The 23469-nt window shown below is 41.1% G+C and overlaps 1 protein-coding gene across 2 annotated transcripts; it reads right to left on the bottom strand.

Moving 5' to 3' along the window:
- Window positions 1–6410: 6410 nt before the first annotated feature.
- On the bottom strand, window positions 6411–12419 carry foxj1a (forkhead box J1a). 2 transcript variants are annotated; one of them, XM_086290759.1, is made up of 3 exons: window positions 12275–12419; window positions 10962–11576; window positions 6411–9484 (listed from the first exon to the last, which is right to left on the bottom strand). In XM_086290759.1, exons 2-3 carry the CDS (start codon window positions 11514–11516, stop codon window positions 8660–8662), a joined length of 1380 nt encoding a protein of 459 aa, XP_086146885.1. In that variant the 5' UTR covers window positions 11517–11576; window positions 12275–12419; the 3' UTR covers window positions 6411–8659. The 2 variants fall into 2 exon arrangements, with proteins under 2 accessions (XP_086146885.1, XP_086146883.1); XM_086290757.1 differs by lacking the exon at window positions 12275–12419 and having other exon boundaries at window positions 10962–11678.
- Window positions 12420–23469: the final 11050 nt, after the last annotated feature.

Here is a 23469-nt window from a genome sequence, read left to right as displayed (position 1 = left end):
AACACCTGGCTGGAAAAGGTCACCATAACACCTATAAAGCGCACTGCACTGTGTGCCGGCGCACTTTTTCCATAGGCATGCTTCTAGTGGTGGCACAAGAAGAACATGAGGGGCGTGAAAGCTCGGGGAACCCTTAACCATTTTTTTGTCCACCAGGCCACGGCAGAAGCAGATATGGTATGTAAACACTGGTTTGTTGTTTAAACCCTCTGGTTAAGGTTAATATGGGCATGTGCAGTGAATATCAGCGCTATGTGGCCAGAAGTGTGATAATATAATTTATTTTGTGTAATAAACAACTGCAAGGATAGATGATTACAACAAATAGATGACTAATACATAAAAGTAATACATAGATGAATAATGATGATGAGTTAAGATGCGTAATCATGGGAACAAGCGGGTTTACAAACAGGAGCAGCTGATTAGCATTAGAAAAGCTGAAATAATACCTCAACTGAAGCCAATTGTACTATATGCACTATATGTGCACTGTTACAAGAATATTTTTCTTTCTATTGTTTTCTATTAATTTAAGTTAAGCGGGACAGAGTTCTTTTAAAGAAAGATTTACTTATATTCTCAAAAGTTAAGCATGACAGGCTTCTGTTTAAGAAAGAGACCTGTTTTACTGTGTTAATGTTGTCATTTTGAGCTAAAAATAAATGGCTAAATGATCATTTGTTTCCCATATGGTCATATCACAAAGAATATGCATCTACTTAAATCAAATTCAAGTCAAATGCTTAAAAACTAATTTCACACACAAAAGAAAGAGCTACCACACTGGGAAGGGTGAAGACAACTGGGTTGCCACGAGGTGTCCCTTATTTATCTTTCAGGGAGTTGGCAACCCTATCCTGGAACAACATTTAGATTAGATTAGATTAGATAGAGCTACTTGGAAAGGCTGCCGTCACTCCAGCGCCATCTTAATATTTACTATGTTGTTCCAGGATCAACACCAACACGACCATATCAGATCATCCGGGAATATCTGAGTATCATAACCACAACAAATATGGCTGATGTTAAAAGCATGTGCTCCCTGTCATTAAGCTGCTTCATATTAAACTCATTTATTTAAACTTTCTCAAACAATACATTAACATGTTACGTCCGCACAAGGATTGATTGATTGATTGATTGATTGATTGATTGATTGATTGATTGATTGATTGATTGATTGATAATACTTTATTCATCCCGAGGGAATAGGGCTGCCAGCTGTGCCAGCTCCATCTTCATCATGATCATCATCAAGGAAAATAAAATAAATACATAGAAATAAATAGTGTACAAATAAAAACAAGAGTTGTGTCTACTGTTTACAAATGGTTGCTATATACAGTAAATACACTCAGAGAATGTAAATATGTAGATAAAGTTCAGTGGGAGATGTACAGTAAATGTCACCAAATCTGCCTTATAGCTGTTTATTTAGCTTACAGTGCATTGTATTTAAAATGCCGACTGATGTGCTCTTTGGGTGTTTCAAACCTGATCACAGGTGTTTTCACAGCATAGTCTGAGCAAACAGACGAGCAGCCCCTAAAAGCTGAGAGCCACTCTGTTTGATTTTATGGTGTTGATTTTTCATGCGCTGCTGTGACAGTAAGATAAGACGCGTCTTCACATGTTTCAACGCAACACAAACAGCAGGAAGAGAGAGCAATAAATATCACATCAGGTGACGGAGAAGCTGCAGCAGTAAAATGCTTTCTATGTGTTTACTGAGCCACCGGCACTCTTCCATCGTCCTGATGAGGAGTTTGCATGTAAGTAAGTCACCTGTTGACTGTGGAGGGGCAGGAATGAGTGTTGGTGCCTCCGATCGTTGATTTAATGACGTGCATCTCGGGCAGATCTTCAAGGCTCATGTCAGCATGTGAGATGGGTCACTGTTCAAATCCAGTTAGAGCACATGAAAGGTGTCCTTTATACCTACATTGTGATGGACCCCTCAACATCAACCATTTCATAGAAATCATCGTATTTGTCCAAACAATTTTTTAAATTACAAATGTCCACATATTTAATTATTTTCTGTGTAAATCTGGAAAGTTCGATCTGTTGATATTTTTGTTTATGTGGTACGGACTGTAATATTTACTCAATCCAACATGAAAGTTGAATAAAAATACAATTTTCTTTGTTTTTGTGACAAAAAAAATTAAAGTTAAGAGAATTGTGTCTTTTATTTTTGCATTATTATGAAATATGATGATATACTGTTCAGAAATTACCACTATTTGTCTTTTGCAATGTGAATTTTTTTAAATTAATGTGTGCTCAAATATGCTACTTTGCAAAGTGATGCATTTTTTAAAATATTTTTACTAGCCTGAGGTGTTATGTGTCCCAAATTACAGATGCTGATTTACTTTGATATAAAGATGAGTGAAAAAAACAGACTTTTATCTTTAATGGTTTTTGAGATATTCATGTTCAAACGTGAGTTTCAGTGCGCAAAACACTGGCCTGTGAGTGGCTCAAAGGAGCATTTTTCAGAAACATATATCTAAGAAAGTATTTGGTAAAGGAAGCTAAAATCTGACAGCAATCACTATATTTGTTCAAACTTTGGACCATAGTCTTCATGCAAATGATGGAGCAGGATTTGAGGTGGAGCGACTGTCTTGAAGTTGCATGGAGTCCTACCTTCACACTGTGAGTATTTTCAAAGTTATGGGGAGAAAACATTTTTCATTTTTTAATTTGTGTAATTTTCATTAGTGAGACCTCATAAAGGGACCCATAGATCCTGATGCTGCTCCATGAACTCCTCCATGAACTCGCAGATGCTTCTTAAGGTGGAAATGATATTTAACAAAGAGAAAAGAGTGCGAACAAGCATGCCAAAACTCTCCTTTAAGCAGGATTTAAAGCAGGACTTTTCCTTGTAACGGCATGTTGTTAATCTGATATATTGGTACTTTTACATAAGTAAAGGAGCTGAAGAATTCTTCCTGTGCCATTGCACTTTGGGGGTCTGTTCTCTGGAGCCTCACTTTGGTGAGGTAAGTGAATTTTCACAAAAACCCTGCTGCAATAAATCTGGGGCTCCATCCACAACATCCCTCCTCAGCCCTAATCAACCCGACAGCCTCCATAGCACCAGGAACAGACCGTCACCCATCCCCGCTCCCTCCAGTCCTACATGACAATGGTACCAGCAGTTACCCCGGCAACAGGCTTTTCATTAGCTGTGTGAAAAAAGATGTATTCCCCGCCGCTTCTCGTCTGTCCACCGTTTCACATCTTGCAGATAAGCTGCAGATCCCTCATTCGGCAGTGCAGCTTGCAGGAGTGGAGACATCCTGACTGCTCACAAGAGCTGAGACTGACTAAACCTGAGCTCAGAGCACCCGGACAGTCACAGGCTGACCAGGTGATTCGTCGTGAAATCTCACTCGAGTGTCATTGTTGTGTTGCACCGTTGTCTGCGCTGAATGTGAAGCATCCAAAAACATGTCAAGATGGCTTTTTTAAATGTCGTAATGGTGTCAGCTGCTGGTTTCAAGTCTGCTAGTTTGGGAAGGACGAGGCGGTCCGTGCTTTACCTCTGATCCGCATCCTGAGGCTTCAGAAACCGTCAGCTCTGTGAACCTGCCAATTATCATCCCTGTCAGCTGTGTCAGAACTAAATGCTTTCGATCATATTTTACAATCATATAAAACAAGAAAATAAGGGACAATCTTCACATACAAGGAACTATTAATCTGAGGTTAATGAGGTTGATGAAAATGAGGTTTTCTAATCTAAATGATTAGAAAACCTCATTTTCTCTGAGGTTTTGGCAGGCACCCTGCTCTCTTCTGCTGAAGCCTGCTGTAAGTGGCTGCATCGTCAGCCCGGCCACATCGGGTGTTGGCGTTTAGCACTTTCAGTTTGCAGCGTTTCTTGTTGGAAGAAGCGGCGAGGGTTAGCGTTTCAGCAGGTGGCTCCTCTTACCTGCAGCCGTCAGCAGGGCCGGAGAATAATACCTGCATCAGGTTACCACGGCATCTCATCTAACCAGCCTGCTGCATTATAATTATGAGCCCTGCGATCCAGCTGGAGAGCTCCGTCCAGCAGGTAATAGCGCTGCGGGGGGCCTACATGGAGCTCTGGCTGGGGGGGGGGACAGCAGCAGCTCCCCTTTCCAGGAAAAAGGCTGCGGGGCTGGGCATGAAGATGCAGGATCCTGCTCTTCCACAGGAGTGTTGGGTGTCCATCATGCAGAGGTGTAGCGTTACAGCACTTTATCTTTTCCCTTCATCCCTCTGCCGTCATTACCTCATCAGTGACCACAGACAGACACGCTCGCTCACAGAGAGCCCGTCTGTTCACGACCCCGGGGGGGGGAACGCAGGCTTCTTAAATTCTACGTATTTGCATTTGATTGCTGTGGCTATTCATCTGATGCTCTGAACGCGAGCCACCTAGCTAATCTGCGGCAGGGTCAGGGAGTGACGGTGTGGTCTACAGCGGGGCAGACAGGCCGTGATATATGGGGCCGTGGGACACTTGTCCCCGTTAGACCCCACACCGCCCCAATGAGGGACCACAGATCTGAGCTTCATGGGGAACAAGAGTTTGACTGAGCACAGACAAAGCCCTGAAACAGAAACCCAGCCACCCCCCGCTACTATTACCCATCTACTGCCTGAACACACCGAGAGCCCCAAAAGAGACGAGCAGGAAAAGAGCAGCGTAAATCTCACGCCCAGGCGCACTAAAGCAGAGGGGGGTGAGGGCCGAAACAGACAGCGAGCAGGAGAAAACAAGACATACCACGTAGCCATGAAACAGCCCCGGAGGCATGCTCACAATGACAACGTGCTGATGATTAGCAGCTCAGCACGGCGACTGTTTCAGATTACCCTGTTTGCTCATCGTCATTTCATTCAGGTCATAAGCCAATAAATGTGGTAAAATTGCACCATAAATTAAAATACATCTCAATGAAAAGTCTCAAATTATAATATTTCATCCTGAGGGGAACATGAAGTCCCGAGAAAAAAAGCTGCTGATGGATTTTAAATATAACAGAGGACCAAAGTCATTTAAGGTTATCCTCGGGCGCTCAAAATCGGACCCATGTAAACATAAACGCTAGATTTAAAAAATCTATTTAAACCAACTAAAATAATTTTAGTGATCTTGGAAACTACAGTAAAATAAAATTACAGCAGAAATATCTGTGGATTTGGTATTTGTTAACTTGTTTACTGTCTGATGAGGGTTTAGTCCACTGCTTTTAAATGTTCTGTTTATACTGTGATATCCAGACTGAATAAAAACATACTAAAACTGTCAATGTAACGAAATATTTTCAAATAATAAAAACTAAAGCTGAAATAATAAATAAAATAAAATACAAACTATCGAGAAGCCGAATATTTCAGCATCCATAAAGTAGATCGTAGAAAATAATACTCTTGGAAAATATCAAATGCGCAGCGCTTCGTGGAAAATGGCACGAAGCTCTGCATGAATCTTCATCACATCCATCCAACAGCTAAGGATGGGGTTCATCCTCAGGGAACAAACCACTACTCCTTACAGACTGATCTGTTGAGTCGATAGGACACAGCATAGTGAAAAGCTATCAGAAAATCACTCAAATGTATCCTGCAGAAACCAAGAATATCCAGACAAAACATCAGGGCTGTCCTGTTCCCATTTGAATACCTCGACCATCACAGTCATAGACCGGCTGATGAAAAAGAAAAAGCTCTTTTATGAATATCTGTAGAAACTATCATCACAATCCATCCAGAGTGACTGTTTTAAGAGAAAAACTTCCTGTTTCATAACCACCAGCCTTAGGATTCACCCTCGGGGGACTTTGAATGAGTTATGTACCAATCCAACAAGCAGGAGTTGATGTATTTTAATAAATGAGTGAAAGCTTGGTCTAGTTGTGGTCATGGCATCACCAAAATTATTTGAGTTAAAGCTCGAGTGTCACAGCAGTCCAGACCGTTAGCATGCAGGAAGTCACCCTCCCAGGACCACAAATGCCTTTCCAGACTTTACAGAATAACTGTGCTACAGATTAGCTGTTACAGTTGAGATCATTAAGATTCACCCTCTGGGGACCACGAATATCTAAACATGCCAGAGGAATCCCCACCAGAGCCGTGGAGCTGTTCTTCTTAGACGATAACCTCGTGGTTGGACTAGAGAAAAGTTAAAGATTCAAAAGTCATTTTGATTATCCTCTGGGGACCACGAATGCCTTTAAAACATTTCAGCCTTTACATTAACTTTACGTGTGACTGGATGAGTGAGAGGCTTGGAGGTTTTTGATAGAAGAGTTTATCCTCTGAGGACCGTGAACTGCCTTTTTTGGCAGTCAAACTGAAAGAGCCTTCATGACTAAAAATGAGGAAATGTGTCAAGTAGACAGGCGAGATGCAGTAAAACATTTTTTATTGTCAAAGAAAAGTTGAAAAATAAAATAAAAACAAAAAGGTAGAAGAATACATGAGCGTTTAAACATCAGCATAGAACCAATCATGAGGTAAGATCCCATTATTGTGGTTTAAAGTGTTATTTGATTGAGACGAGCTAAAACACAACCATAGCTGGTTTTACTGAGAGTCCCTCGAGTGTATTCACACCTCCGAATACACAAAACAGTGAGCCTGGTCTCTCTGAAGTAAACAGCATGAATGGACTCCAACAAATGACTGTAACATATAACAAATATCACTGTACAATGATTGCACTTTCACACATGTTTAGAGAACAGTTACTGCATCTCAGCAGTTAAAGACTGTCCCCGTCCTTATGCAGCGTGATTTGGTTTAGTCTGAATCCAGCGAGCTCTTTTGTTCACGTCCAGCAGTCCCCAACTTTATCGCACACCAACACAAAAACATTTCCTCATTGCAGTAAAACGCGCACGGCCGCCCCGTCGAGTCCCAAGTGTTGTTCTTGGCACATAGAAGGTCAGGTATTCATTTACAAGCCACCGTGGCCTCTTTAAACTGTGCATTTTAAGCTCCTAATGATTCTTTGTTGGAGAATTTTGCCTCAGGCTGCTTTGTGTTTATTTTAACTTTTACACCGCGAAGCTGTGATGCGTCCTCTGCTGCGTTTCTTTATATCTACCGGCTACAAAGTCACAGGAAGGAAGAAAGAAAGCCGTTACTTCTACAAGCCATATACGTCAGTCTGTTTTTCTGGAAAAAGTTAAGCTAACATGAATAATTTGTTAAAGTTGTGCTAGTTCATTCTGAAAATAAAGAGTTAGTACCAAAAAAATCCCACGCCAAAAAAAGACAAGAAAACTAAATGAGTAAATCACATCTACACAGAACATAATTTGGCAAAAATCTCATCATCAGTCTGTCGTAGCATTACTCCTGATTCCACTTTAACAATTAAAAAAAAGTCTTAGTTGATCAACTGTTCACTGAAAATATCTTTCAGGCAACATGATCTCCTTTTTCACAATAAAACACTTTCGTGATGTAAACAGAGACCATGTTGTGTCGTCTGTAAGGCCTGGTCACACCAGAGATCAATTTATTCCAATAAAATTGTGCCGATTGGTGGATTCATGCTGTTAGCTGTTTATTTCTGAAAGAAAATGTGGACCTCTCTGATCAGATGGAGTGGTTTTGGTTGCCGGTGGATTGTATAAAATAAAAGTTGTGCTTTATCGCCAAAATGAAAAGCCATACGGCCTCTGATTCCAGTTAGCGTCGCACTTCTCACAGTTTCATTACCGCTTGGTGAGTAGTTGACGTGTGTTTGCAGACAAGTTCCATGCAAACTGCTGGTGGGAAGAGCAACCTGCTAGCAACCAAAGCAAGCACAACAAGGTTGTGGTGTGGCATTGTGTTCCTATTCTAAGTAATTTCACAATATCAACTGCCAGAGACCACATGCAGCCAAATCCACACTTTTCCGTAGTGGTAAACCGAGTATAAAACATAACGAACTGTCAGTGTTTTTGTGTAGTTTTGAGAGAGTTTATTTTGGGGGTTCTCATCTTCCTGTTATGATTGAGTGGACTAGTGACTGGCTAACTTATTAGCATTATCTGTAGGAGCTCTATGTAAGAACATAAACGTCTGAATCAGTTTGAATGGACATTAAACTAGAAATAAAGTCTACTTGCATTTAGCTCCAGCATCTTTAAACTACACCCTCCCTAACAGCTCAATGATTGGCCAACTTCTGGAAGCTTACTGAATGGCAGCAATCAGTGCTTGTGAGGGGTAATGACCGCTGGAAATGTAGTTTAAACAAATGTTTACATCATTATGTGAAACTCGTTTAGCAGGAACACCGTCCACCCCTGGCCCCGTGTTCTCACAAACACACGAAGGGAAACATGACGCTAAAATTACCGTGCTGCCTTCTGGTGTGTCCAGGCCTTCACTCTGAAAACTGTCATTTCACAAAAAAAAGGAAAAAAACATTCAGTGTAGTTTCTCTGTGGAATATGAACTGCTGCTGTACATTGTGGCATCATTGTTCGGTAGGCATTGAGTGTTTATTTCCAGCATTGAACCTGCGTAAAAATGTTTCTCTAAAAATACTTTAAACATCTTGAAAAGGACGGTTAAGCTTGCATGAGGATAAAAAAAGAGTATTTTATTCCCAGGTTGTGTTGAGAAGCGTTCTTAGTTTGTAAGACGACCTGGAAATTATTCCTTAAAGGAGGGTGTCCATCCTGCTGCTGGGGTCCCCACCTAATGGGTCCTCGAGCCCAAACAGCTGGTCTAAGTTGACGGTGGAGCTACAGAGGAAATCACTGCGGCCATGATCCGCCTCCTCTTCTGGCCAGGGGTTCTCCAGGAAGGCTGTGGCAAGGAAGGTCTCCTCATCAAAGTCAGACATGTTGTTACTCCTCTCTGCCTCTGCTGAGCCTGCAGGGGCTTCAACAGGAGAAATGTGGGTTCCCCGCACTGTTAGGTCCTCCTCTTTCATGATGGGGCTCAGAGGCTCACCACCTTCCAAAGTGAGCTCCCCGCTGAGGGCAGAATCCAGAAGGGCGTCCCAGTCGAAGTCTCCCTTCAGAGGTCCAATCTCCTTCTGTTCATCCATGGAGAGCAGAGGGGAGCTGGACCGACGGGGGGCTTTGGCAGCACCATTTCTAGAGCCCTGCTTCCTCTTGAGCCCACTCCTTCCCCTGACCACTGGCCAGGACCCCAGCATGGTCCCCTCAGCCAGATGGGGGTCCCAATTCTGATCAGCCCCCGTTGCCTCTTCGAACTCTCGAAGAAGCCTTTGGGACTCTGGGTTGACGCAAAGCCCGATCTGCCCTCTGGGCTGAGGCTGCATGTTCACCCCGAGTCTGTTCCGCAGGGCCGGGTTGATCTGGACGGGCGGCATTCGTCTCTTCTTGTAGGCACCACTCAGGAGGCGCTCAGCATACTGCGGGTCAATCTTCCAGAAACCCCCCTTCCCAGGCTCGTCCTTCTGCCGCGGCACCTTGATGAAGCACTTGTTGAGCGAGAGGTTGTGTCGGATCGAGTTCTGGAAGGAGGAATGTATATTTTAAATAACAGCTCACACACTGTCTTCATTCAGCTCAGATCATCAGATTGATGTTGCTCTTATTTGTGTTCAGCACATTTGAAGCTGCAGCCTGGCTTAACAGTTAGCTTAGCTTAGCATAATGGTAGTAACATGTTTACAAAAACTGTTTCAGTCTGTGTAGATAATTTCCCCCCTCATAACTGTACAAGGGAGAATGTTTGGATAACTCTGGATTACAGTTTGCATTATTAGAGGCGTGGCCTCTGTGACTGACAGGTGTATGGTGACACAGGCGGCTGTCTGCTAGCTGTCTGCTAGGCTTCTCCTCAGCTAGCTAGAGACCCTGAACTAAATCTCTGGACCATGTTTGTGCTGTTGGAGCCTTTTGGAGCCTTTTTAATTATCTAACCAATAATATGGATGTTGTGAAGTTACTGCACTAACAGACCGTCCAACAGGTCTGAGCTCCAGTTTTAGTGAGTGAAATTCTAGGACTAATTGGATGTTACTAAAAAGCCAAAAAGAATTCCTAAATGTTCATGCTAAGAATAAATGGCAGAGAAATCTCCTTTAAAGTAATACAGGTACATGTGTACTATATCTGAAGTCCTTTTTTGCCTCAAGCCAGGAAATCAGAGAGCCAAGGATGTCAGGTTGGAGCTGATCCCAGTATGCTGCCTTTAGCACACCTGCTAAACCTGTGAGCTAACCTGCCCGCTCATGTTTCCTTTTATGATCCTTTAAAATTAATCTTAATTTAATTCTTTTATTTTCAGGCATCCTTCCATTTTTGGCTTGGGTAACAATATTTACATCTTTATTTTAACACACATGAGTTGCTATAAAGCTGCTGGTATGTAGCTTTTTAGGTTCAGATACCTTTAAGTGTCTTTTCAGCAACAGACTTTAGCTTTTTGTGGTGCAGGAAGTACAGCTAGCAGAGCATGGTAGTCAGTTATAATGTATCCTTGCATTCAACCATCCAGCCCCTCTCCACTCAGGTCTAAACAGAGCGCTGACCCTGTGACCTTTGTTAAATATTATCTGCCCCATGTACTGCCTTTCAATAACAAAATGCTCTGAAATGTCTGAGGCTGAAATTCTGGGAGTGCAGCGAACGGCTTCATCAATCATTGATCCAACAGAATTAAAGTTTTCTGAAAAACTGCTGCTGCCTTCATGAGAAAGAATCTGCTTCGGTTACTCCTACTGAGCTGATTTCAGGTATTATGCTGCTTAAAAAAGGAAAACAAAAAGTGCAATCCTGTTAAAGTTTGAGTGTTTTAGGCCTCAGTTATTAATTACACACAAAGCCAAGTGGCAGCAGGCCCAGACCTCTGTTCTCAAACAGAAACACATCCAGCTGTGATGTGACCTGAGAGAAACTCATTTTCACACAATGAGTGCAGCAGGTGGCACATCCTGTCTCAGGTGGACTGCCTCTGTGTGTGTGTGTGGGTGGGGGGTCCGTTACCTGCCAGGTGGGGTCAGCATGGCGGTAGTAGCAGAAGTTGTCGGTGATCCATTTGTAGATGCAGGACAGCGTGATCTTGCTCTTCTTGCTGGCCTGCATGGCCATGCAGATGAGGGTGGCGTAGGAATACGGTGGCTTGATGTGCGCGTTGGTTTTGTAGTCCACGTCGTCCGGACAGTGTCCGTGCGCCACGATGCCGGGCAGTGGCTGCATCCTGCTGTAGGCCGCCGCCGTGGGCTTCCCCGGGGTCAGCGGCATCCCGATGGAGGCGGGATCCCCGGCCAGGGGGGAGGCTGGCGCGTCAGAGCCCAGCTGCTGGTGGCCGAACAGGTGGTGCTGGTGGTGCGTGTGATGCGGCACGTTGGTGCCGAGGATGGAGAACTCCTGCAGCCACTGCAGGCTGGTCAGGCTGTCGTCCAGACTGACGGAGCAGCTGCTGCTGTCAGTGCCGCTGACTCCGTCCCGCTCCTCAGCCTGAGCCGCCGCAGTCACCACCTCCTCCTCCAGACCCACGGAGCCTTCGGCCCACGGGTCGGCACAGCTCAGGGACAGCATGGCTCTCTCCTCTGTGTCAGCTACTTCTCCTCCTCCTCCCTCTGTTACCTCCTGACAGGACTGTAAATACACACCCGACACTTCAGTGAAGGCCAGAACAATGACCCGAGAACAGCTCTGTGTGCGCGCAAAGGGACACGCACTCAATCCACATCCACGCATTCATGCCCGACACCCACTCAAAGCAACAGCTCAGCGTTACGTCACTCTGACACCACAACATCTTTTTCTCACACACACAAACATGCACACACACACACACACACACACACACACAAACATGCACACACACACACACACACACACACACACACACACACACACACACACACACAAACATGCACACACACACACACACACACAAACATGCACACACACGCACACACACACGCACACACACGCACACACACACAAACATGCACACACACACACACACACACACACAAACATGCACACACACGCACACACACATGCACACACGCACACGCACACACACTCACACTCGCGCTCGCGCTCGCGCACGCAGGGGTCTCAGTTGTCGCGTCCTGTTTTAATAAAGTTTGAATTTTTTCCGCTTTCTGGACTTTCATAAGTTTTTACGCGCAGTAAAATCCGCAGATTTGCGCTTCTTGTACTCCGATCGATCAAACTCTTGAAGGACTTTTGAACAGTTCTTGTGTGATTTCTACATTTCTGTACTGATTTGCTTGCTGAGAGAAAGAGGATAAATGACCTTCGGAATAAAGATCCAGACTCACCTTTGAGCTGCGCCCGTTGAATCCAGACTGATGGAGGCCGAGTGTGAGTCTGCGCACCTGCTGCTCCACACGGAGACCTGGGGAGGAGTCCTGCTTCTCCTGCTCGGCGGAGGTTTGTGGCGGCTGTCAGCGCGCTGCGGGCTCCAGTTTAATACCTGCTGCAGGAGGTTTGACCGGCAACCATAGAAACGCTACACCCCCTGTAAACAGCTCCGCGCGTCTTCATTGGCCTCCCCGTTTCTATGGCGCTTCATTTTTAATCACGCTCAAGTCAACTGTGGCCGCGGGTTCTCAATCTGAGGCCCGGGGCCGCTCCGGGGGACCTGCTGGGACTTTTACTGCAGGATTATTGCAGTTTTATTAAAAGCAAACTCCGCATGACTTTTTCTTTCTTTAAAAAGCGAATGAATGCAAAAACATATTAAATCAGGATGGAAGCTCAGGTCCTGCTGCTCCAAGGCCACGATGCACCATCCACCCACACATCCATCATTTCTATCATATTTAATACCGCACTTATTACTCCTCTGCATTCAGGACAGATTAAGACTCCATATTATTAAGTCTTCCAAAAAGCTTTCAAAAAGTAAAACCAGCTTTTCTGTTGTCCTGCTGCTCTGAACAGTCCGAGCATGTGGAGCTTCATAAGGGATAAACTATTTGACTGATTTTAATTTCTTTGAGATGAAGATTTTACATTTAAAACATGAAAATAAAGTCTTTTAAAACTATACAAAAGACCCGATTATTGAAAATAAAAATGTTTCCTCTGTAAACGTTTCACCAGCCGATGAAACTTTTTACTCTCAAACAACAGATTTAAATCAAGAAAAATGTTTTTTCTCGTCATGATCTGGAACTTTCATAAAATAATTCCCCAATAAATCTCTAAATTTGTCAAAATAAAGAAACAACAATAACAAAAAAAAAATCTAAAACCTGAAAGTAAATTTTGTGTGTTAATCAATCAAGCAAAACTTTATTTATATACACTTTTTATACAATAAAGCTGTAACTCATAGTGCGCACACACACATTCACACACACATACACTATACTCATGTAGTATCACAGCAGGACTGTCTTTGGAACACTGAGATACAAAATAATAACTAACAGTGAAACATAAAGGGAACTAAGGTGAAAGAATAAAGACATTATATAATTAAAGCAGAGTTTTAACATTTAAACAAATAATACAATAAAAATATCACAATGAATTAATAGGAGGTGAACTAAAATATTGAAAAAGAGTAAAAATATTAAAAAGGATCTAAACAGTCTGAGCAGCCCTCGGGTCATCAGGGGGACTCTTCCATAACACGGAACTTATTAAGTCCATAATAATGCCATGTTACCTCTATAATAACTCCATGATAACTCTATGATAACTCTGTTAACTCTATGTTAACTCTATGATAATTCTATGTTAACTCTATGATAATTCTATGATAACTCTATAATAACTCCATGATAACTCTATGATAACTCTGTTAACTCTATGTTAACTCTATGATAACTCTATGTTAACTCTATGATAACTCTATGATAACTCTATGATAACTCTATGTTAACTCTATGATAATTCTATGATAACTCTATGTTAACTCTATAATAACTCTATGATAACTCTATGTTAACTCTATAATAACTCTATAATAACTCTATGATAACTCTATAATAACTCTATGATAACTCTATGTTAACTCTATAATAACTCTATGATAACTCTATGTTAACTCTATAATAACTCTATAATAACTCTATGATAACTCTATAATAACTCTATGTTAACTCTATAATAACTCTATAATAACTCTATGATAACTCTATAATAACTCTATGTTAACTCTATGATAACTCTATGATAACTCTATGATAACTCTATGTTAACTCTATGATAACTCTATGATAACTCTATGTTAACTCTATAATAACTCTATGATAACTCTATGTTAACTCTATAATAACTCTATAATAACTCTATGATAACTCTATGATAACTCTATAATAACTCTATGATAACTCTATGTTAACTCTATAATAACTCTATAATAACTCTATGATAACTCTATGTTAACTCTATAATAACTCTATAATAACTCTATGATAACTCTATGATAACTCTATAATAACTCTATGATAACTCTATGATAACTCTATAATAACTCTATGATAACTCTATGATAACTCTATAATAACTCTATGATAACTCTATGTTAACTCTATAATAACTCTATAATAACTCTATGATAACTCTATGATAACTCTATGATAACTCTATGATAACTCTATAATAACTCTATAATAACTCTATGATAACTCTATGATAACTCTATAATAACTCTATGATAACTCTATGATAACTCTATAATAACTCTATAATAACTCTATGATAACTCTATAATAACTCTATGATAACTCTATGATAACTCTATGTTAACTCTATAATAACTCTATAATAACTCTATGATAACTCTATGTTAACTCTATAATAACTCTATAATAACTCTATGATAACTCTATGATAACTCTATAATAACTCTATGTTAACTCTATAATAACTCTATAATAACTCTATGATAACTCTATGTTAACTCTATAATAACTCCCCACAAATCTTCTGAAAACTGTTGAGAGTTCATTTGAGACGCGACCAAAAGGAGAAAATAATAAAAAGTGTTTGTTTGGTTTTGACGGGGGAACATTTGATCGTCTTTAATAACAGAAACAGTTTGTGGAGAAAAAGGACCCGCTGTTCAAAGTGCCCATCTCCCTCCACCTAAAACACTTCCACAGGATACACCTGTGCGTCCTCACTGATAGCTCCTCCTGCAGACTCCTCCCTCCTCTGTCCTCCTCCAGGTCACAGAGGAGGAGAAGCCTCCCCAGGTCTCTGGTGGAGGAACCAAAGGAGGGGTTATAAAATGAGAACAGGGTCAGTCTTCATATTTAGGGTGAGTGCTTTGTGTTTCTGTTTTTGTCCTCACCGGCTCGTCTCTTTGGATTTCCTTGTCCTTTTGTTTTTGTTGCGCTCTGAACTTCTTGGTTTGTTTTTCTTTGCTTGCTTCGCCTCTGTCTTCATGGTCACATGTTACAAGAATACTGGAGTCTCTCCCTCACATAACGACTCCTCACCCCTGGGTCTGACCTCAGAGGCCTGGACTGAGAATCAGGCATCAGCCACAGGAGACGTTTTACTGCAAAACGAGGTTTTTGTCTGATTCTGAGAGTATTCGAGTACTTTAATACGGTTACTTCTTGTGCCTGACTGGGCTTGCTTGTTTGTCTGCACAATAAATGTAACATACGAGACAAACCAAAAGCTGGACCGAGCGTCTGGACTGATGCAGGCGGAGGCGTGTGTGAAGGAATGTACTTTTGTCCATAAGGCAGAAAAGGAGAGAAAGGCGAAACAAAGAGCTCGGTGCCCCTGAATGTTCTGTTAGTGTGGCTGAGTGGTTTCCTGAGGCCCCTCACAAAACTGTAAAGCTATAAAAAGGCTTCCTCATCTCCTCAAAGCTGCTCTCAACTGATCTGCACAGGCTGCTGACAGCTGCAGGCTGAGTCAGAGAAACAGAGCTTCACCTGCTCACAAACCTCTTCAGGTGTGAAGGGAGGAAGTGGGAGCTTCAGAATAAAAGCTGAATTGTGGACCTCCTCTAGAGATAAATGATGTTTTCATTCAGGACACAGATATTTCGATTGATGCGTGAGTAATGCTAACATCAGGGAGTAAATGATTAACTTTAAACCTTAACATACTTAAATGGATGAGTTTTATTAGAATACATTTGTTATTTGGCGTGAAAGTCAAAAATGAGCGATGCTCACATTTTACTTTGATTTTATGCCTGTAGTCCTGTCTCTGTCCCAACTCTCTGCTTTGTTAGCCTTCTTCACCTGTTCTCATACAGAGGTCAGAGGTCAAAGAGGGACCAGTGAAGCAGACTAACTTTAAAGAACAGAGGAGCAGGGAGAAGCGATCTGGACTCAGAGCGACTACAGAAATCTGTCATTAAACTTCACAGACTGGCTGATGGGCCCTTGGACATGCAGATGGATTACTGCCATAAACACATAAACATGTTTTCATCTGAAGCAGAAAAAACACAATAAAGACTAAATCATGACTGTAGGGACACTGAAATGGAAACAAGAAGGTCAAAAACTGAGAAAACAGCTGCAGAGACTCGAAACATCGTCCACAGTGACAAATGCTGTGAAACAAAGAGGAGACAGAAAACACACAATGATGTAAAACCAGATAAATACAACACGAGGCAAAATGTGCACAAATACATGCAAAAACACAAACAGAGACACCAAGCGCTATTCTGATTTTTATTTTCATGTGTTCCAAAAGAAAATGACAGAGCAGAATTATTAACACATACTCAGTATATTAACTGAAATTTGTTCCAGATTCAAATATTTTATTACAACTCTGCTTCAAAGTTTGTGATCTTTGAATGCATTTTTAATCACTTTGAGCTGCTGGTTTAGTAAAAATAAAATGTAATGGTCACTTTGGACTGGAACAGTCGGGCAGCAGGAAGAAGATCTAAAAGATAAAATGTCGAATAAAACTGAGCCCTTTGAACACAAATGAAAATCTATTTAAAGGTTTATTAATAATAAAAACTCCATCGTCATTTCACTCAGTTTAATTTCTGAAATCTGGTATATATGTTTGTCTGTTCGTTTTTGTATCGTTTTGTTTAAATGCACTCTGGTGTAATGTCTATGATTGGACAGATGAGGGCGCCATATACACGTGAGACGTGAAAGAGGAAAAAACTGAACCGATTGAGACGCTTTTATATTTGTGCCGTCATTAAAAAGTTATTCCTGCTACATTAATGTCGCATCCATATTTTTTTTCTCCACTGATTTCTTCCAAAGCTGAGCAGGATTCAGTGATTCCCGCTCGGAAACAGAGGAAACTCCATGAACACATCTTCACCTCCACTTTTACACACTATTAATCTATTGTATTGTATCTTTATTTGTTTCAGACATATAAAACAAAAAAAACCAATATATACACACTACATATATTTTCATTTACAGATACGAATATATATGTAGATATACACACACACACGTATGTGTTCAGATAAACAAAAAAAAAAAAAGAAATAAAACAAAATCGTCTGACATAATGTAACAATGTTTGGTCTGAAAAGGAGTAGGAAGAAGTATGAACATACTTATTAATTCCTACCCCTGCTCAACATCTTATTGATCCCACATAATTCACCTAATTCCCATCATCACATACTCCACACGATACACGAGGAGAAACATGGCTACCGTGATTGATATAATTTGGATATAATTTGATATTTTTATACATACAATGGGTGATCATCTTTATCGGTATCATATTCTTCCAAAATCAGTTTTCGAAGTATTTTCATGAACTTACTAATTCCTGAGCATTGCTGTAGATCTATAGTAAAACTATTCCACAGTTTTACCCCATAAATAGTGACACAAAAGGTTTTAACCTTTGACCGTGCTTTAAGAATCCTTAGATTCAATTTCCCCCTCAATTCATAGTCTCCTTCTCTGTCATAGAACATCCTCTGTATATTTCCTGGTAACATATTGTATCTGGCCTTGTACATAATTTTTGCAGTTTTAATTCTATTCATCTTATTTATTTAGTTATAGATTTTTTTTTAGCATTTGTTTGTTTGTTTTTCTATTACTGTGTTATTGCCTTTATTTATTCCCTTATACTGTGATTTCTCTATAGAGAAGGTCTCACTATACTTTTATTTGTGTTGTTATTACTATTGTTGTATTTCCTAATGTATTCTCCTTTGTGCTTGTTATGCTTTTGTGCAGTAGTGATGGGTTTTTTTCTCTCTCGCAGTGGTTTTTTGGGGGTTTTTTGCACTTCCTGTTCTCTGTTGTCATCACAGGAACACGTGACAGGATCTGTCAGACGTCTGTGCAACGACTCCTGTGATAATTAAAGAAACCGATTCATGTATTACTTTTATAAAGTAACCGACTTTCCTTCAAAGCTTCTCGTTTAAAGTTTAAAGTGTAGAACTGCAGATTTTTGGGGTTATTTCTGTAGTTTTGACTGAAAAATGACTGAAGCCTCATTTTTCTGTGGATGGTTGCAGTAACTGCTTTGAGCTGTGATCACACAGAGCGCAGTGAAGGTGGGAACTGTGCAGTAAAACTAAAGGATGAATCACCTCGTTTAAAAGGTGAGTTTGCTGTTCAGGGTGTAACTGAGTATTTCTGCAGTACTTGAGCACTTCCGTCAATAATCATTGTGTTTTTGTAAATACTGAGCTGTGCAGACGGCTGTTAACCATTGACTCTCACAGACCCCCCCGCTCTTGCTGTGGTGGTGAGATGACCCCCAGCTGAACTTTTCTAACATTCATCAGCAGCTCAGACGGGAACCATGAAGCACGAGCAGCTCCAGGAAGCAAGAAAAAGAAAAAAAGCAATGGTACAGAAAGCTTGATGTTCCCGTTTCATCAGAGACGACGGTGCATCGGGGGCCCTGCACGTCTCCAGCAGGCGGATAAAAGTGCATCTCGTCCTGCTGGATGAAATCCAAATGTGCTTTTGTTTTACTGCTCAGGTTCATTTTTAACATCCGCTCAGAGACAAACCCTCACCTATGAGCAAACATCCCCCACCGAGAATATGAGATAAGATAAGATAAGATAAGATAAGATAAGATAAGATAAGATAAAACTTTATTAATCCCTCGGGTGGGTTCCTCTGGGAAATTCGGTTTCCAAAAGCACAGCACCGACAGAAGTTACAGAGTAACAGAATATTATACACACACACACACACACACACACACACACACACACACACACACACACACACACACACACACATATATATATATAAATACAGAGACATATATAAATAAAATATACGAAGGGGATAAATAGAATAAATAGGAATAAAAATAAAAATACAAGTGAATTGCACATTTCAAGTATGGAGTCTATTGCACCGTTGACTATTAACAAAAGTATTGCACAGTGAGGTGAAGAGGCACTACAGCTTAGTTGTTCCCCCCTCCTTTGATGAGTACAAGTTAAAGGTCAGGTCAGTTAGTGGCTGTGAGTCACTGAGAATTCAATAAATATGTTAACAGATGACAAATATTGCACCAGAGATAAATGCAGGTTAAAAAGTCTCCGCTCGCTGATAAAACATCACTTTTCACAACATTCGATTTAATTTCACTGCCCTGACGCCACTTCTGAAGAGAATTCCAAAGATCTGAGGAATATTTGCATTTGAAGGAATTATTCAGAGATAAGAACCGACACACTTTGTTTTGAACATGGTGTCGCCTCAGCCAGCGAATCAGGACACAAACAGCATGTTCACACAGTTCAAAGTGCTCCACAGATAAAAGACAGGCTGAGCACAACAAACACGAAACAAGCATCAGAAATAAAAATATTACAGAATAAGAGAATAAAAATAAAGAAAGGGACGTCGGCGTCTTTGCACTAAAATCATTTTTCGTGGACGCCCTGGCTCGATGTGCGCCAGGGGTCAGTTTGGGGACCAGCCTTGTTTCCTGTGTATATGCCCCCCTGTCTGTGTGTAATTGACACAATGAGGACTCACATGATCATCAGAGCTGAGTGCTCTTTGTCAAGTTTAAGACTGGACAGAAATAAAAGTTGAGGAATTCAGCTGCAAACATCACACCACCAACTAACACGACCTGTCGTCTTTAAGTATCTCAAGGACACAAAGACTATCAGACCAGCGAAGCCTCCAGTGGGGGCCATCACAGTGGCTACATCCATCATTTATATACAGTCTTTGGACTAAATTATATGTATCCTCCCTCTCTGACATCACAGAGAGCCAAGATTAGAAAACACTGTGACCGACTGAGCGTTCAGAGCAGTCTGAATCCTGAGGATTACAGCACACACACTGACCTCATTAACTGAAACTTTGGCCATGTTTAATCTGCACATCCAGCTCCTGAACTGAGATACCTGACAGGTAATAAAGCAAAAGGAGAGCAGGTCCATCTGCTGTGATGTTCTCATGAGCAAACAGAACCACTAGACCTGCTGAAGCCTGTCAGGAGCTTTGTGTCCCTATAGTCTTCCTCTTTCCTCCAATAATACATAATAGATGCCCTCCTGTGCCACATGCTCCTTCACCTGCAGCAGGGCTGAATTACTCACCTGATGGCAGAAAGAGAGCCGGACAGCCTGCAGCCGAGAGCTGCTCTGCCCCGATAAGAAGATTATCAGTGTTCATCAGGAGAACCGTCACTGTGGGTCCTCTGGAGCTCAGCTCTGAGGGGACAGGCTGATAGTGTTTCGTGTCGAAGCCACGACGCTCATCCAAGCACAAACACTTGTTCCTTTTATCTGTAGCCCATCATGCAAAAGGCTTTTTAAATTTTAAAAGTGTTTGCAGAAAAATGCAGCATGTTACCAGTGGAAACCACAAACTGTATATCAAAGATGGATGTACCCCCTGTCAAGTCAAGTAGTCAAGTATTTATTTATTGTCATTGTCAAAGAACAATGAAATTGCGTTTGGGGCTTCCGTACAACCCGTAAAAAAAACCAAAAAAAAACAAAAAAACCCTTAAAACCCAAGTGTAAATATTTAACCCAGTGTGACTTCAGTGCAATGAGACAATCCTTAGCAACAACATGAGAACAAGACAGGTAATGTTCATAGGACATTCAGACAAAGACCTGAGAAACATGACAAAATGCAACAATGCAACCCGTTCAATATTATTGTACTGTGAGATATGATGGTTGTCTATTTAAGAAAGAGGGGGGGGAGAGAATAAAGATATGATGCACCAATGCAGACCAGTTCATTGCTATTAAGAAGTTGGATATGGTTATTGTCCGTGAGAGGGGGGCAGAGAGTTCAGGAGCCTCACAGCCTGTGGATACAGGCTGTTGGCCAGTCTGGATGTTCTGGCCTGTATAGACCTGTACCTTCTCCCTGAGGGCAGCAGATGGAAAAGGTGGCGCGCAGGGTGATGTTGGTCCCGCAGGATACTGTGCACCCTCCTCAGGCAGCGAGTGGGGAAGATATTACTGATCTCTGGCAGAATTATTCTCTGGAACATGACTCTATGTTTGAAGTCTCTGTGTTAGAGTTTTAGCTGCAGCCATCTTGGTTTTTGAAGCCAGAAGTGACCATGTTTAGGTTAGATGTTGGAGTGCTAAGTTAGTGGTTAGTAAGATGCATCCACATATATCTGTGTAGGTTCTCAGTTATCCAGGTCACGGAAATCTAAGGAGCTTGGAAAGACTTTTTAAAATTCTGTGAAGACATTTTACCTGCTCAGTCATCCAGGTAAGTGAATCACTGTTGGTTCTGTTCATCTGGACGTAGCGAGACGGAAGAAGTCACTTGGATGAGTGACGAAACGTTTGAAAACTCTACATCCAGATGAACAGAATCAAACTTTGGGGATTTACTTACCTGGACGATTGATCATGAATCAAAACGGAATCTTTTGGGGTCTCAAGCAAAATGTATCTTCAGTGCTAAAACCAAATGGTGGAGGCGTTTAAAGTCTATGGGAGTTATCCCTTAAGAGGGTCGTTGACCCACTATTAGCATGAGCGAAGGTGTGAAAAAAGGGCGTGGGTCATTATCAACAGAGGTTTCGGGTGAATCCATTGTGAGACTTTCCCTCACACCATCATCATTGAGATCAACTGATGCAAAACGTGAGTGGAGGTTGAGGCACCTGGGAAGGGTCTCAAAACTGTTTTGTAGGTGGCAGACAGTTGGCGTTGTAACTTACAAATCCATCTTTGAACTGTTCACAGATGGAGATGCCACCATTTGGTTTTAGAAATGAAGAAGCTTCTCGGATGGGAAATCAAATGTCCTCACGAAAGCTACAGAAGTCCGGTCAGCTTTTTGACAGTGGATGTTGGAGGAACTACAGTCTGCCACCCTGGGGCCACACCATTTAAAAGTTTCTAGAAACGTCTCTGCAAGCTCATGTGGTGAAAAGGGGTCAGGATATCAATACAAAGATCAGTTTCATGTCCTTCTTTACATTCTCGCTGTCACGTTAGTGTTTAAATAGATTATGCTTCATCATTTATAAAGCAGCATGATTTATTTTTGATGTGCTCCTGAGATGTTAATTTTGGTTTATTGTCCAATAACAACAACAACTAAGATGTTTGTGAAGGCAAAATCAATTTCATTATTAGCTCCTTATTTCAGAAAAACATCAATGTAAGTCACGTTTATAGGATATGACATATTATATGGAGCATACACATTTAAGACATGTGTATGTGGTCAGAAAAAGAAAAAGTAGTGAAAAACTAGACATACATGAATAACAGACACGTACATATCAGTATTATTACTCATGCCCCCCCGACCCGGCCCCGGATAAAGCGGATGAAGATGGATGGATGAGTCTTATTATTGTTAATAGACAAATTCAAGTTAGTTGGATTCCAACATGGATTTAATATTCTTTATATGAAAAATTTATTAATAAAAGCAATTAAATTATTTAAATCCTGGACTTTATGTACTAATAACAGAAAAATCTCTTACATCAAAACGTTTGTAAATTAACACATATCTTTAAAATACCCTGTAATTCTCATGAATATTCTGCATTACTGTGGAAACAAATTACTGAATAAATCGGTTGTGTTCGAAATGTGTTGTTTCATATTACTACAGTATATATTACAGTTTTGATAAATACAAAAGCAAACGCAAAGTAAACCTTCGTGTATTATGTAACACACTCCTTATAGTAGCCTATTTAATTTAAAATGTATTTTTGATATATCAGGTTTTTGTGGTGTATATGAGAAAAATATAGGCAGTCAGTTAAATAAATTATAAAATTAAATTTTAAAAATGTATTTAATTTATTATGTCTTTCTCGGGTTGACTCTATGAACGGGATATGTTTCAAAAAATAAAACAAAATATTTACAGTGTTTACACGTGTGAAGCTCGTGAGGAAGCAGCCAATCGGCTCTATGAGTTTACGGCAACTGGCCGATCGAACATTACGTCAGCGTAACGAACACAAATGAAAGCGCTTGTGTAACCCTACTCGACAAACACTGAGGGCGGCGTGGACGGTTTTCACTCACCCCTATTTAAGACTCCACCCACCGACACAGTCCTAACACTTAAAA

This window comes from Aulonocara sp. 'chitande type north' Nkhata Bay, linkage group LG4 (genome assembly GCF_057382095.1).
Source record: "Aulonocara sp. 'chitande type north' Nkhata Bay isolate Kocher_YH1m ecotype deep benthic linkage group LG4, A_spYH_male_GT1.1, whole genome shotgun sequence".
Taxonomy (NCBI): Eukaryota; Metazoa; Chordata; class Actinopteri; order Cichliformes; family Cichlidae; genus Aulonocara; species Aulonocara sp. 'chitande type north' Nkhata Bay.
The sequence above is the reverse complement of the archived record's forward strand: the minus strand, read 5'-3'. Positions and strand labels throughout refer to the sequence as shown.